This window comes from Bos taurus, chromosome 24 (genome assembly GCF_002263795.3).
Source record: "Bos taurus isolate L1 Dominette 01449 registration number 42190680 breed Hereford chromosome 24, ARS-UCD2.0, whole genome shotgun sequence".
In the NCBI taxonomy this organism is placed as follows: Eukaryota; Metazoa; Chordata; class Mammalia; order Artiodactyla; family Bovidae; genus Bos; species Bos taurus.
Genome location: NC_037351.1, coordinates 32,966,272 through 32,978,622, shown reverse-complemented (window position 1 = coordinate 32,978,622; position 12,351 = coordinate 32,966,272). Strand labels below are relative to the sequence as shown.

General features: G+C 44.7%; 1 protein-coding gene across 1 annotated transcript in view; it reads left to right on the top strand.

Annotated features, from left to right (window-relative positions):
• Positions 1-7,432: 7,432 nt before the first annotated feature.
• Positions 7,433-12,351, top strand: part of LAMA3 (laminin subunit alpha 3) — a 260,515-nt gene continuing 255,596 nt past the window's right edge. The window contains exon 1 of the mRNA XM_024984437.2: positions 7,433-7,848. Coding sequence (XP_024840205.1) covers positions 7,570-7,848 — 279 coding nt within the window. The 5' untranslated portion in view covers positions 7,433-7,569. The remainder of the gene's footprint in view (positions 7,849-12,351) is intronic.

Sequence of the window (12,351 nt, the reverse complement as noted above, 5' to 3'; positions counted from 1 at the left end):
AATGTATAAAATTACCTGCTCTGCCCAACTGCATATTTCATATAAAGGCCAAACTGGAGTGTGTAAAACAAGAGCTGGAGAGGAAATTCATGCAGTTGGAATGTGAGTGCTTCATACGGTCTTTGGCAGAGCTGACTACCAGGGAGTGCCCTAATGCACCATACCAATGTCAAGGTTCCAGCTGAAGCTGGGATCTGCTTGCAGTGAGTAGAAATTTTGGATACTGAGAATTCCACTCGGTTTGGTGAACACTGGGGTTTCTGAGCTGAGATTATGAGCCAGACCCAGGCCACGTGCCAAGGGAGCATCACTACTTTATAAGAAGCCATGAGATTAGGTGGAGAAGGAAATAGCAACCTACTCCAGTATTCTTGCCTGAGAATTCCATGGACAGAGAAACCTGGCCGGCTACAGTCCATGGGGTCACAGGGAGTCAGACATGACTGAGCAACATGCACACATTACATTAGGGGCCTAGGGCAGGAGGCTCACCACAAAAGGCAGTGGGGGTGAGATGTGCTGTAATCCGAGGCAGGCACAGGCTGTGTTCTGGACACCATTTCGTGGTGATGAGGACTTGGTCAAGTCCCTTAACTTTGACCTCTTATCTATAAATACGACTGGATGGTATTCCATCTGTGTTTTCCAGAGCCCAGGGGCCTAGGGGCAATTCTCAGTTTTCAAAATGACCAGTAGAAACCCTGCCTTTATTTAGCAACATAGAATAATGGATCCTCACCCTTTCTCCAGTTTGAGCTGGAATGATTAAAGCTCAGTGTGATCATGTTAATGACTTCACGCTAAGCCAAAGCCTATATTAGCAGTTATATAGATCTTCGATAACATGGGAAATATTTAGGAAATACAGGTAGTGATATTCTTTCAAAGCAGAAGGTCATGGGAAAAGTGTAATAAAAGGATATTCATATATACCCTTATATTCTTATACTTTATGATAGAATGATTGGATTGCAAAGGTTGCTCTCCATCTTTGGGTTTGCAGTCAGGCTGACCAGTTGCACAGCAAAAATTTCCTCATCATCTAGTTCCCTCTGGTTTTCAAGGGGAGGCCTTGGCAGGCATGTAGTTTTGCAAGCAGCAGTAATGCCTTCTGTTTTTCTATTTTGTTTATATTCTTTTCACTGCTGTTGGTGGTGACCCACATACTGCTGTTGGCTTAGAAAGATGTCATCGTTTTTTCTATGAAGTGATAATAAAAGTGGGAAAGTGTAACTTTAAAAAATGTATATTTAATTATTTGGCTGCGTTGGGTCTTAGTTGCTGCAGTATCTTTTGTTGCGGCTCCAGGACTTAGTTGCCCCACATATGTGGGATCTTAGTTCCCCAACCAGGGATAGAACACGAGTCCCCTGCTTTGAAAGGTGGATTCTTAACCACTGGACTGCCTGGGAAGTCCCAACTTGTTTTTAAAATGAAACCAAGCCAATGGTAAGGTGTAGTTTAACAATACAATTTTAAGAAGAATAGTGATATTAATAATAAGCAGGACCTGGGATTTATAATCCCAGTTCATATTCCTAGGATGACTTGGAACGGCGGAAAGAAAAGGGCTGCCATATTGGGGGTGGGGGCGGGGAGGAAGGAGAAGAAGAAAATCCATGCTTTCACCTGAAGGAGCGTCAGTCCTAAGTATAATGTTAGGCCCATCATGGAACTAACAGAACATGGTCTAGTTTGATTATGCCCTTGGTGAACAGTGCCTTTACCACACTTGCAGTCTTCTTTCTTGATACTAGGGAAATATTTTGCAACAATGGCATGGCAAGTTGCATTTCTAACTTAAGATCTGAAGGACATAGTTATGCATGAATCACTTCTGAAGTATTAAGAGGTCAGCCAAACCCCAAATTCACTGTTAGTTTGGGTTTGTTTACCCACTTCTATGCATGTCTCACACCCACCCCTCTAGAGCTAAGTAAACCAATATCTCCTCTGGTGCTTGGGATACTTCTGCAGCTTTCACACCTCACATGGGTTTCCCCCCCAGAGTCCTCCTAGGAGCAGGAAGTGAGAATCAGAAGGTCTGGGTCCTGTTTATTATTCCTGTTTTTCTTAAAATGTGGGCAAGTCATTTAATTTCTTCAAGCATCATCTTTTCCCATTAAAACACAAGAGCCCCATTTTGCCTTAAAAACACAAGTGTGCCTTCTATTTGCTGCCTTAGTGTTTAAAAGCACTTATTCATACGTTTCTTCATTTAAACTTCAGAGTGGCCTTTCTCCTCTCCCCCAAAGTGTCATTATTCCGATCAAATCTCCCATATCTAGAACTATGGAGTGTTGGTGCTCCTGGGGTATTTGTTTTGGATACATAGTCTTTTTTTTAATTAACGAATTATTTGGCTGTGCAGAGTCTTAGGGCACTCTGGATCTTTGATCTTCACTGTGGCATGTGGGATCTTTATTTGTAGCAAGCAGGATCTAGTGCTCTGACCAGAGATTGAACCCAGCTCCCCTGCAGCAGGTATGCAGACTCCAGCCACTGGACCACGGGGGAAGATCCTGGATACACAGTCTTTAGAGAGACAGTTTTACTAACAAATATGAACTTTATATGTGTAGCTTTTATTTGTTCACCTTTAAAGCTGTTCTCAGTGGCAAATACACCTATTGTGCTCTGACGTCACAAAGTTATTTTTAAACAGCAGTGACAGTGTGAAGTCAATGACGTCACATACCATCTGACTAGGTAGGGAGTGTAATAAAACATATCAAAGAGAAATACTGCCATGTACAATACAGTAATTTGTGTGTCATGCTCGTAATTGTTGCCTTTTAGAGCAAAATACGGGCTTCCCTCATAGCCGACTCATTTGAAAAGTCCCTGATGCTGGGAAAGATTGAGGGCAGGAGGAGAAAGGGCCGACAGAGGATGAGATGGTTGGAGGGCGTCACTGACTCGATGGACATGGGTTTGGGTGGACTTCGGGAGTTGCTGATGGACAGGGAGGCCTGGTGTACTGCGGTTCATGGAGTCGCAAAGAGTTGGACACGACTGAGCGACTGAACTGAACGGGCTTCCCTTATAGCTGTCAGTAAAGAATCTGCCTGCAATGCAGGAGACCCGGGTTCAATTCCTGGGTGGGGAAGATCCCCTGGAGAAGGAAATGGAAACCTGTTCCAGTATTCTTGCCTGGAGAATTCCATGGACAGAGGAGCCTGGCAGACTACAGTCCATGGGGTCATAAGAGTCGGACACAACCTAGCGATTAAACCACCACCACCAGAGCAAAATACAAAGTTCTATGAGGAAGAAGGGCTGATTTGCATCCACAGATGGTCGATTCTGCTGCTAGGGGTTCTGACCTCGGAATCTCTCAGTGAGCTGGCCTGGTGTCATGGGGAGTTACTGGCTGGGTAGAGAACAGTGTCTTCAATGTAGACTTTGCTTTCATATTTGCATATTGATAAAAGAATTTTGGAATCTTAGCTGTTAGTTGAATATTTTCCTTCAGATAATCTTGTCTGGAAGGACTTTATAAAAAGAAAGTAAAATCTGTCTCACTTTCTCACAATGTTCTTTCATCCGTTTAGATAGAACCATACCACCTCAGTGGGACTATTCCAGGTAATGCTGGGCATTCATTGACTTATTAAAATGTGAATGTTCTTATTAGGGCAAAGTAGCATAGGTTCATGATTGGAAAAAATTTTAAAATATAGACATAGCAAAAAGAATATACACAAAGTCCCTTCTATCACATCTATTCACTCTTGAACATCTTCTTGTATAATTTCAAAATCTCTTTGAATATGCTTTCACATACACATGTATGTACATGCACACATTCAAATATTCTTTTATATATAATGTATATTTCAGTTCTGCAAAAATTCTTTTTTAATAATGGCTGTGTTAAGATGCAATTCATATACCATAAACTGACTTTTAAAGTGGATGGTTCAGTGTTTTTTAGTATTAGAGTTGACCTTTGAACAACGTAGGGGTTAGAGGTGCTGACTGTTCCCCCCAGTTGAAAATCCAAGAATAACTTTAAGGTGGCTTCTTATATCGCCAGTTCTGCTTCAAGGAGCACATAGTTGGAGAAGGAAATGGCAACCCACTCCAGTATTCTTGCCTAGGAAATCCCATGGACAGAGGAGCCTGGTGGGGTATAGTCCCTGGGGTAGCAAAGAGTCAGACACAATTTAGCAACTAAACAACAAGTATTGTAGTAACTATTTATCGAAAAAAATCCATGTATAAGTGGACCCTTGCAGTTCAAATCCATGTTGTTCAAGGGTCAACTGTATATTCACAGAGTCGTACAACCATCAGTTCAGTTCAGTTCAGTCGCTCAGTCGTGTCTGACTCTTTGTGACCCCATGAAACGCACCACACCAGGCCTCCCTGTCCATCACCAACTCCCGGAGTTCACTCAAACTCACGTCCATTGAGTCGGTGATGTCATGCAGCCGTCTCATCCTCTGTCGTCCCCTTCTCCTCCTGCCTCCAATCCCTCCCAGCATCAGGGTCTTTTCCAATGAGTCAAGTCTTCACATGAGGTGGCCAAAGTATTGGAGTTTCAGCTTTAGCATCGCCTCTATCTAATTCCAGAACATTTGCATCATTCCCCCTGCTCAAAAAAAATTCCCATATCCATTAGCAGTTGCTGCCATTACAAATGTGACCTTTGTGTCTGGCTTCCTTCACCTAGTGTAATGTTTTTCAAGGTTCATCCATGTTGTCGCACGTATCAGATCTTCATTCTTTTTTATGGCTGAATGACATTGCATTGGATGGTTATATCACATTTTGTTTTTCCATTCACTAGTTAGTAAGCATTGAATTGTTTTCACTTTTTGGCTATTATGAATGTTGCTATGAACATCCATGAACACTTTTTCTGTGTGAATATATTTTCAGTTCTTTTGAATACAGACTTAGGATTGTAATTGCTGGGTTACATGTTAACACTGTTTAAATGTTAAAGTCTTGCACTTCTTTTTTTAAATTTAGTCCTAAGACTTTTATTCTTTTTGAATATTGTAAATGGAATGGCTCTTAATTTCATTTTTGGACGGTTTGTTTCTAGTGTTTAGAAATATGGTTAATTTTTGTACATGTGTATTATTTTACATCCTTTCTTTTCTGTTAAAATATTGTGAACATCTTTCTATGTCAGAAAGAATACTTCTATACCGTCATTTTAATGACTTCATAGAGAAGGAAATGGCAACCCACTCCAGTATTTTTGCTTGGAGAATCCCAGGGACGGGGGAACGTGGTGAGAGGCCGTCTATGGGGTCGCACAGAGTCGGACATGACTGAAGCGACTTAGCAGCAGCAGCAGCAGCAAGCTTAAAACTGCTGTGGCCCAGGTGGCACTAGTGGTAAAGAACCTGCCTGCCAATGCAGGAGACATAAGAGATGCTGGTTCGATCCCTGGGTTGGGAAGATCCCCTGGAGAAGGGCATGGCAATCCATTCCAGTATTCTTGCCTGGAGAATCCCATGGACAGAGGAGCTTGGTGTGCTATAGTCCACAGGGTCACAGAGTCGAACACAACTGAAGTGACTTAGCATGCAAGCTTAAAACAATTATAAGTATCTCTGCTAAGTCCTTGCCATTAAATCTTTGCAAACTTCCTTAACCGTTTCCTGGATATAAATCTATACAAGTGAAATTGTTAAGGCAGAATATATGCAAGATGAAGTCATTTACTAAGTGCTGCAAAAATTGCCCTCTTGAAAGGTTACATGGTTTTCACTTCTACCAAGTGTGTTAGAATTAACTCCTTGAATTCTATTGAACTTTCAGTTTTATCATTAAAAAAAAAAAATCTTTGCCAATTGATAGGTGAAACAAGAATCTTATTGGTGCTATGTTTGCATTTCAATTCTCAGAAAGGTCAATTTTTTTAATATGTTTATTAGCTTAACGAATTTATTTTCCTGTCAGTTGTTAGATCTATTAGCCTCTATTTTTCAGCTTTCTTGAATTATTTTGTAAATGCATTTTATATATTAAAGTCATTAATCACAAGTCATTTGTGGTATACATTTTTTCCTTATTTGTTTTCGATTTGTTCTGTTTGCTTTTTGGTGCACACATTTTTTTTTATGTAGGCAATTTATCAGTCTGAAGTTTTGTGTTATCCCCACAAATCCCTTTCTCCTTCTGTTTGTTTTTGAAGAACATAAGATTAAATAGACACACTTCCTCCCTACTACAACGTATCCCAGTATTTAATAAATATGCTAGTTAGCTCTCTCTTCTTTGAACTGTTCCATTTTAATCTTCATCTCAATTTTTGTTCCAGGAGCGCTCTCACACTGGACCTCTTTTTCCCTTCTCCATCTTTGGAAGCTCTAGCTCTGGTCCTTCCTTCTCAAGGCACTTTCGTTCGTCCTGGCCTGCAGCAATGGCACCCTCCTCCAATCGTTAGAGGGCTTGTGCCATCTCCTTTTTGGTGAAGTGTCCTGCCTCAAGACCAAGCCTCAGCCCTGGGAGTTGGGAAGTTATTGTCCTCTACTCAGAGGCCATGTGACAGCTAAGAGTAATGTACTCAACATTGCTGTTTACCTGTAAAACACAGCAGATGGGGCGTCTGAAGGATTTCCCCCAAGGTAGGTTTGTTTGTTGTTGTTCAGTCGCTAAGGCTAAGTCGTGTCTGACTCTTTGCAACCCCATGGACTGCGGCATGCCAGGCTCCCCCGTCCTTCACCATCTCTCTGAGTTTGCTCAAATTCATGTCCATTGAGTCAGTGATGCTATCTAACCATCTCATCCTCTGCCACTCCCTTCTTCTTTTGCCTTCAATCTTTCCCAGTATCAGCGTAATTTCCAGTCAGTCGGCTCTTCATATCAGGTGGCTGAACAATTTCAGCTTCAACTTCAGCATCAGTCTTTCCAGTGAGGTGGCTTTACAGCCTGGCAAACTACAGCTTGCCCTAGTGGCTGTCTTAAAGTTGCATACCTTCGGTCACTCCCAGTTCCCCGGAGCGCCTTTGATCCCACCCTCAGGATGTATCTGCAGTGCCATAGATCTTGTTGGCGCCCACTGACAGAATTGACGGGACTTGTCCTTCGACAACTGAAACTCATCTGGGAACCCACAATGGCTCTGGTGGAGGTTCTGCAGGCGGTGGCAGCTACTGTCTCACCCTGTTCGCCAGAACCTCCTTGCCCCTAGTCCGAGGTCCACCTAGAGGCTCCGGAGAAGCCGACTACCCGATCTCTGCCCCGGCAGTGGGAAGGTGGGGCGGTCTGGGACTCCCTTCAGCCGCGGGGCTGGGAACCGGGACACGCCTCTGGCCCTCCCCACCCGCGAAGTTTGCAGCGCGCTGGCGGAGCCGCAGTCTTCGGGCCGAGGCCCAGCGCTGTCAGTTCCTGGTCGGGCGGGTGCCCGCTGCGGCCGCGGCACGTTCCAGCCCCGAGGAGCCGCCCCCTCGCCGCCGGCACCCGGCGCGTGGGGCGCGGGCGCGCATCCGCCGCCACCACCCACGCCCGGGCGGCGCTCGCTCGTCGCGTGAGCATCGTTCGCGGGACCGCGGGGTCCCCAGCCCCTCCGCAGGCCGCCCAGCCAGGAGGACCGCGCGCGGCGGGATGGCAGCGGCCGGGCGGGCTCGGGACTGGGTACCGGGGTCGGTGCTGCCGCTGCTGTCGCTGCTGCTGGTGCAGGCGGGGTGCGCGGCGGCTCGACACCCCCAGTCCCCGGCCGGGCTCAGCCTGCACCCGCCCTACTTCAACCTGGCCGAGGCAGCCAGGATTTGGGCCACCGCCACCTGCGGGGAGCGGGAGCCCGGGGTCGCGCGGCCCCGGCCCGAGCTGTACTGCAAGTTGGTGGGGGGCCCCACCGCCCCAGGCAGCGGCCACACCATCCAGGTAAGGTCCCGGGAGACCGCGGGGGGCGGGCTCCCTCCCCGCGCGGGGCAGCCACCCTGAGGCGAAGGGGTCGGACCCTTTCCCTAGCACTCTCTTGGGGAACTCCTGCGGGGCTCCGCGGCCCCCGGAGTAATCTTGGGGAGCACTGCCCTCGGGGACAAGCCGCTCGAGGCCGGGATGGGTGAAGCACGCGAGGTGAAGGGCTGAGGTTCCGTTGGGGCGAGCCCAGGAGAAAGTCCGAAGCTGCACTCCTGGGATGGACTGAACGGTGGTACTGTCCTGCTGCATCCGTCACCCAGGGAGCGCCCGGCCGGGCCTTGAGTCCCCGAGGGCCTCACCGACGCCCCTTCGTCCAGGCCCTTCATCTCCCTGAGCTTATGAAGAGAAGTTAATAGCAGTTAGATCCCCTGGTATATTTAAAGAGAGAAACCTTTGAGTTATATCAGTATTACCACTCCGGAGTCACCAGAAAGACGCAGCTCACTCACAACCTGAAGTGTTGCCACCATCCAGTCACTGGGGCGAGGGGACCAGGTAGAGACAAGGGTGCTGAGTGCATCAGGCTCCTACTGGAAACACCTGTGTGGATGCCGGTGTCACTGGTACTTCATCAGCGTCTGGAGGTGTGCCACGTCCTTACACATGAGCGTCACACTACTCTGAGCACTGATCAGGTGAAAGGTTAACAAATGCGGCTACATCACAGAGGACGCTTGGGTTTGAACCCAGTCCTGACTCTGAATCCTCTTTACCAACCAAGCTGGTCACTGCCTCCCTCCCTCTCCTGAAGTATTGCTGAGTAAAGTATTGCCGGAAGAGGGAGTAATTTCGGAGTTTGGGCTCCAAAAGGAAAAGATTATCATTAGGAGGCTAGGTCTGTTTTAGAAAGTTTTTTGACAAGTTGTTGAACATGCAGTATATTCTTATGAAATAGATGCTAATTTATTTATAAATGATATGCATGTATGACATTAATTTGTGTGTACTATAAATATAAAAATAAAAATGCTTTTAATTTTCTTTAGTAACAGCTCCAAATAGTTTTGCTTTCTCTAAATGTTTTATTTGTGATTGTGTATAACTAGTTATAAATAAACAAGTATTAATCACATATAATTATTTTTGACAAGTGTAGTTTAGCAGCATGATATAGCCGTTCAAAGTTGGTTTTACATTCATACTTGAATTTTGTGGTTGTCGTCACTGAGAAAATACCTCAAAAATACGTAAATTCAAATGAAAACTACATTGACTCCTGAGTTCCAGAGCCAGCTGCATAATTTTCAGAGTGTATTGCAAAATGAAATTGTGGAGCTGCTTGTTCAAAAATTATGCATATCAGTTCAGTTCAGTTGCTCAGTCATGTCCAACTCTTTGTGACCCCACGGGCCGCAGCAAGCCAGGCCTCCCTGTCCATCACCAACTCCCAGAGTTCACCCAAACCCATGTCCATTGAGTCGGTGGTACCACCCAACCATCTCATCCTCTGTCATCCCCTTCTCCTCCGGCCTTCAATCTTTCCCAGCATCAGGGTCTTTTCCAGTGAGTCAGCTCTTCGCATCAGGTGGCCAGAGTATTGGAGTTTCAGCTTCAACATCAGTCCTTCCAATGAACACTCAGGACTGATCTTCTTTAGGATAGACTGGATGGATCTCCTTGCAGTCCAAGGGACCCTCAAGAGTCTTCTCCAGGACCACAGTTCAAAAGCATCAGTTCTTCGGCACTCAGCTTTCTTTATAGTCCAACTCTCACATCCATGCATGACTACTGGAAAAACCATAGCCTTGACTAGATGGACCTTTGTTGGCAAAGTAATGTCTCTACTTTTTAATATGCTGTCTAGGTTGGTCATAACTTTCCTTCCAAGGAGTAAGCGTCTTTTAATTTCATGGCTGAAATCACCATCTGCAGTGATTTTGGAGCCCCCCAAAATAAGTTTCCACTGTTTGCCTATCTGTTTGCCATGAAGTGATGGGACCAGATGCCATGATCTTCGTTTTCTGAATGCTGAGCTTTAAGCCAACTTTTTCACTCTCCTCTTTCACTTTCATCAAGAAACTCTTTAGTTCTTCTTCACTTTCTGCCAAGGGTGGTGTCATCTGCATATCTGAGGTTATTGATATTCTCCCAGCAACCTTGATTCCAGCTTGTGCTTCATCCAGCCCAGCATTTCTCATGATGTACTCTGCATAGAAGTTAAACAAGCAGGGTAACAATATACAGCCTTGACGTACTCCTTTCCCTATTTGGGACCAGTCTGTTGTTCCATGTCCAATTCTAACTGTTGCTTTCTGACCTGTGTACAGGTTTCTCAAGAGGCAGGTCAGGTGGTCTGGTATTCCCATCTCCTTCAGAATTTTCCACAGTTTATTGTGATCCACACAGTCAAAGGCTTTGGCGTAATCAATAAAGTAGAAATAGATGTTTTTCTGGAATTATCTTGCTTTTTTTGATGATCCAGCAGATGTTGGCAATTTGATCTCTGGTTCCTCTGCCTTTTCTAAAACCAGTTTGAACATCTGGAAGTTCACAGTTCACGTACTGTTGAAGAAGCCTGGCTTGGAAAATTTTGAGCATTACTTTATTAGCGGGTGAGATGAGTGCAGTTGTGCATTCTTTGAGCACAACTTTTGAGCATTCTTTGGCATTGCCTTTCTTCGGGATTGGAATGAAAACTGACCTTTTCCAGTCCTGTGGCCACTGCTGAGTTTTCCAAATTTGCTGGCATATTGAGTGTAGCATTTTCACAGCATCGTCTTTCAGGATTTGAAATAGCTCAACTGGAATTCCATCACCTCCACTAGCTTTGTTCGTAGTGATGCTTCCTAAGGCCCACTTGACTTCACATTCCAGGATGTCTGGCTCTAGGTGAGTGATCACACCATTGTGATTATCTGGGTCATGAAGATCTTTTTTTGTACAGTTCTTCTGTGTATTCTTGCCACCTCTTCTTAATATCTTCTGCTTCTGTTAGGTCCATACCATTTCTGTCCTTTATTGAGCCCATATTTGCTTGAAATGTTCCCTTGGTATCACTACTTTTCTTGAAGAGATGTCTAGTCTTTCCCATTCTATTATTTTCCTCTATTTCTTTGCACTGATCGCTGAGGAAGGCTTTCTTATCTCTCCTTGCTATTCTTTGGAACTTTGCATTCAGATGAGTATATCTTTCCTTTTCTCCTTTGCTTTTCGCTTCTCTTCTTTTCACAGCTATTTGTAAGGCCTCCCCAGACAGCCATTTTGCTTTTTTGCATTTTTCTTTTCAAGATGCAGTGATAGAGTGTTAAACTAAGTGAGCAGCCTTTCTAAAAACCGGACCCTGTGAGAGTTTCCTGAACCGTGGTACTTGTACTTCTGCTCCATCCTCCAATTATTCTAGTTTTGTTTTGTTTTGTTTTTTTAATGTAGAAACTTGGCCAGTATATGTTCATTTTTAAAGTGGAATTCAGTACTTCCTGGTAGGAAGGTGTTGTGTTTTAATGTTATAAAGAATGGATTCAAAGTTCATTCTTCTCTTGCAAAATATTGAAATATGTTAGAAAATTCTGTTTCTGTGTTTTTAAAATGTACAAATGTAAGAGCTTTTAGAGTAACACAGTTCCAGCTTTTCAGCAACAAAAGACGACACATTTCCAAACACCTATTTTTCAAAATTCTTTCCAAGGCATGCATTTCTTTAGAACAGTATTTACTTTTTCACGTATTTTAAAAACAACACACTTTCTTTGATGGAACAAAGTACCTCTGTTGTTTTGTAAATATTTATCAAGTAGTTCAGCGGTAAAGAATATGCCTATATTGCAGGAGACTTAGGAGACACCAGTTCGATCCCTGGGTTGGGAAGATCCCCTGGAGAAGGGCATGGCACCTGCTCCAGTATCCTTGCCTGGAGAATCCCGTGGACAGAGAAGCCTGCTGGGCTACAGGCCACGGGGTCACAAAGAGTCAGATACAACGCAAGTGACTGAGCATGCACGTATTCCTGGCAGTCACTGGTCATCCCAGCGAGAGTCTGTCAATTTGGAACTTTTGTGGGGAAAAAAACTGTAACTCAGCTTTAAATTTAAGAGGTGTTTTAAGTACTTTTCCATGAGAAAACCAGTGAACCTGTGTAGCCAAAAGAATTTCATGATCACTCTCCTTTTCAGTACAATGTTGTAACTCTTCTGCTGCTTAGAAGAATAGAATCCACCTGTCCACTTAATTGAGTGCACATAAGCTTCACGTGTCCTCAGCAGGTAATAGCCTGGTGGGTCAGAGCCCTCCTCTTCCCTTGAACAGACACTCGGAACTCTTGTGGCTAGTTGACTTGTGGACTGAGTGAAGGCCTGTAGGCAATGTGTTGCTGTTGTTCAGTCAGCCAGTTGTGTCCGCCTCTTTGTGACCCCATGGACTGCAGCATGCCAGGCCTCCCTGTCCCTCAGCATCTCCCAGAATTTGCCCAAGTTCAGAGTTCATTGCGGCATCAGTGATGCCATAATATACAGAGGCAATCTGTATATT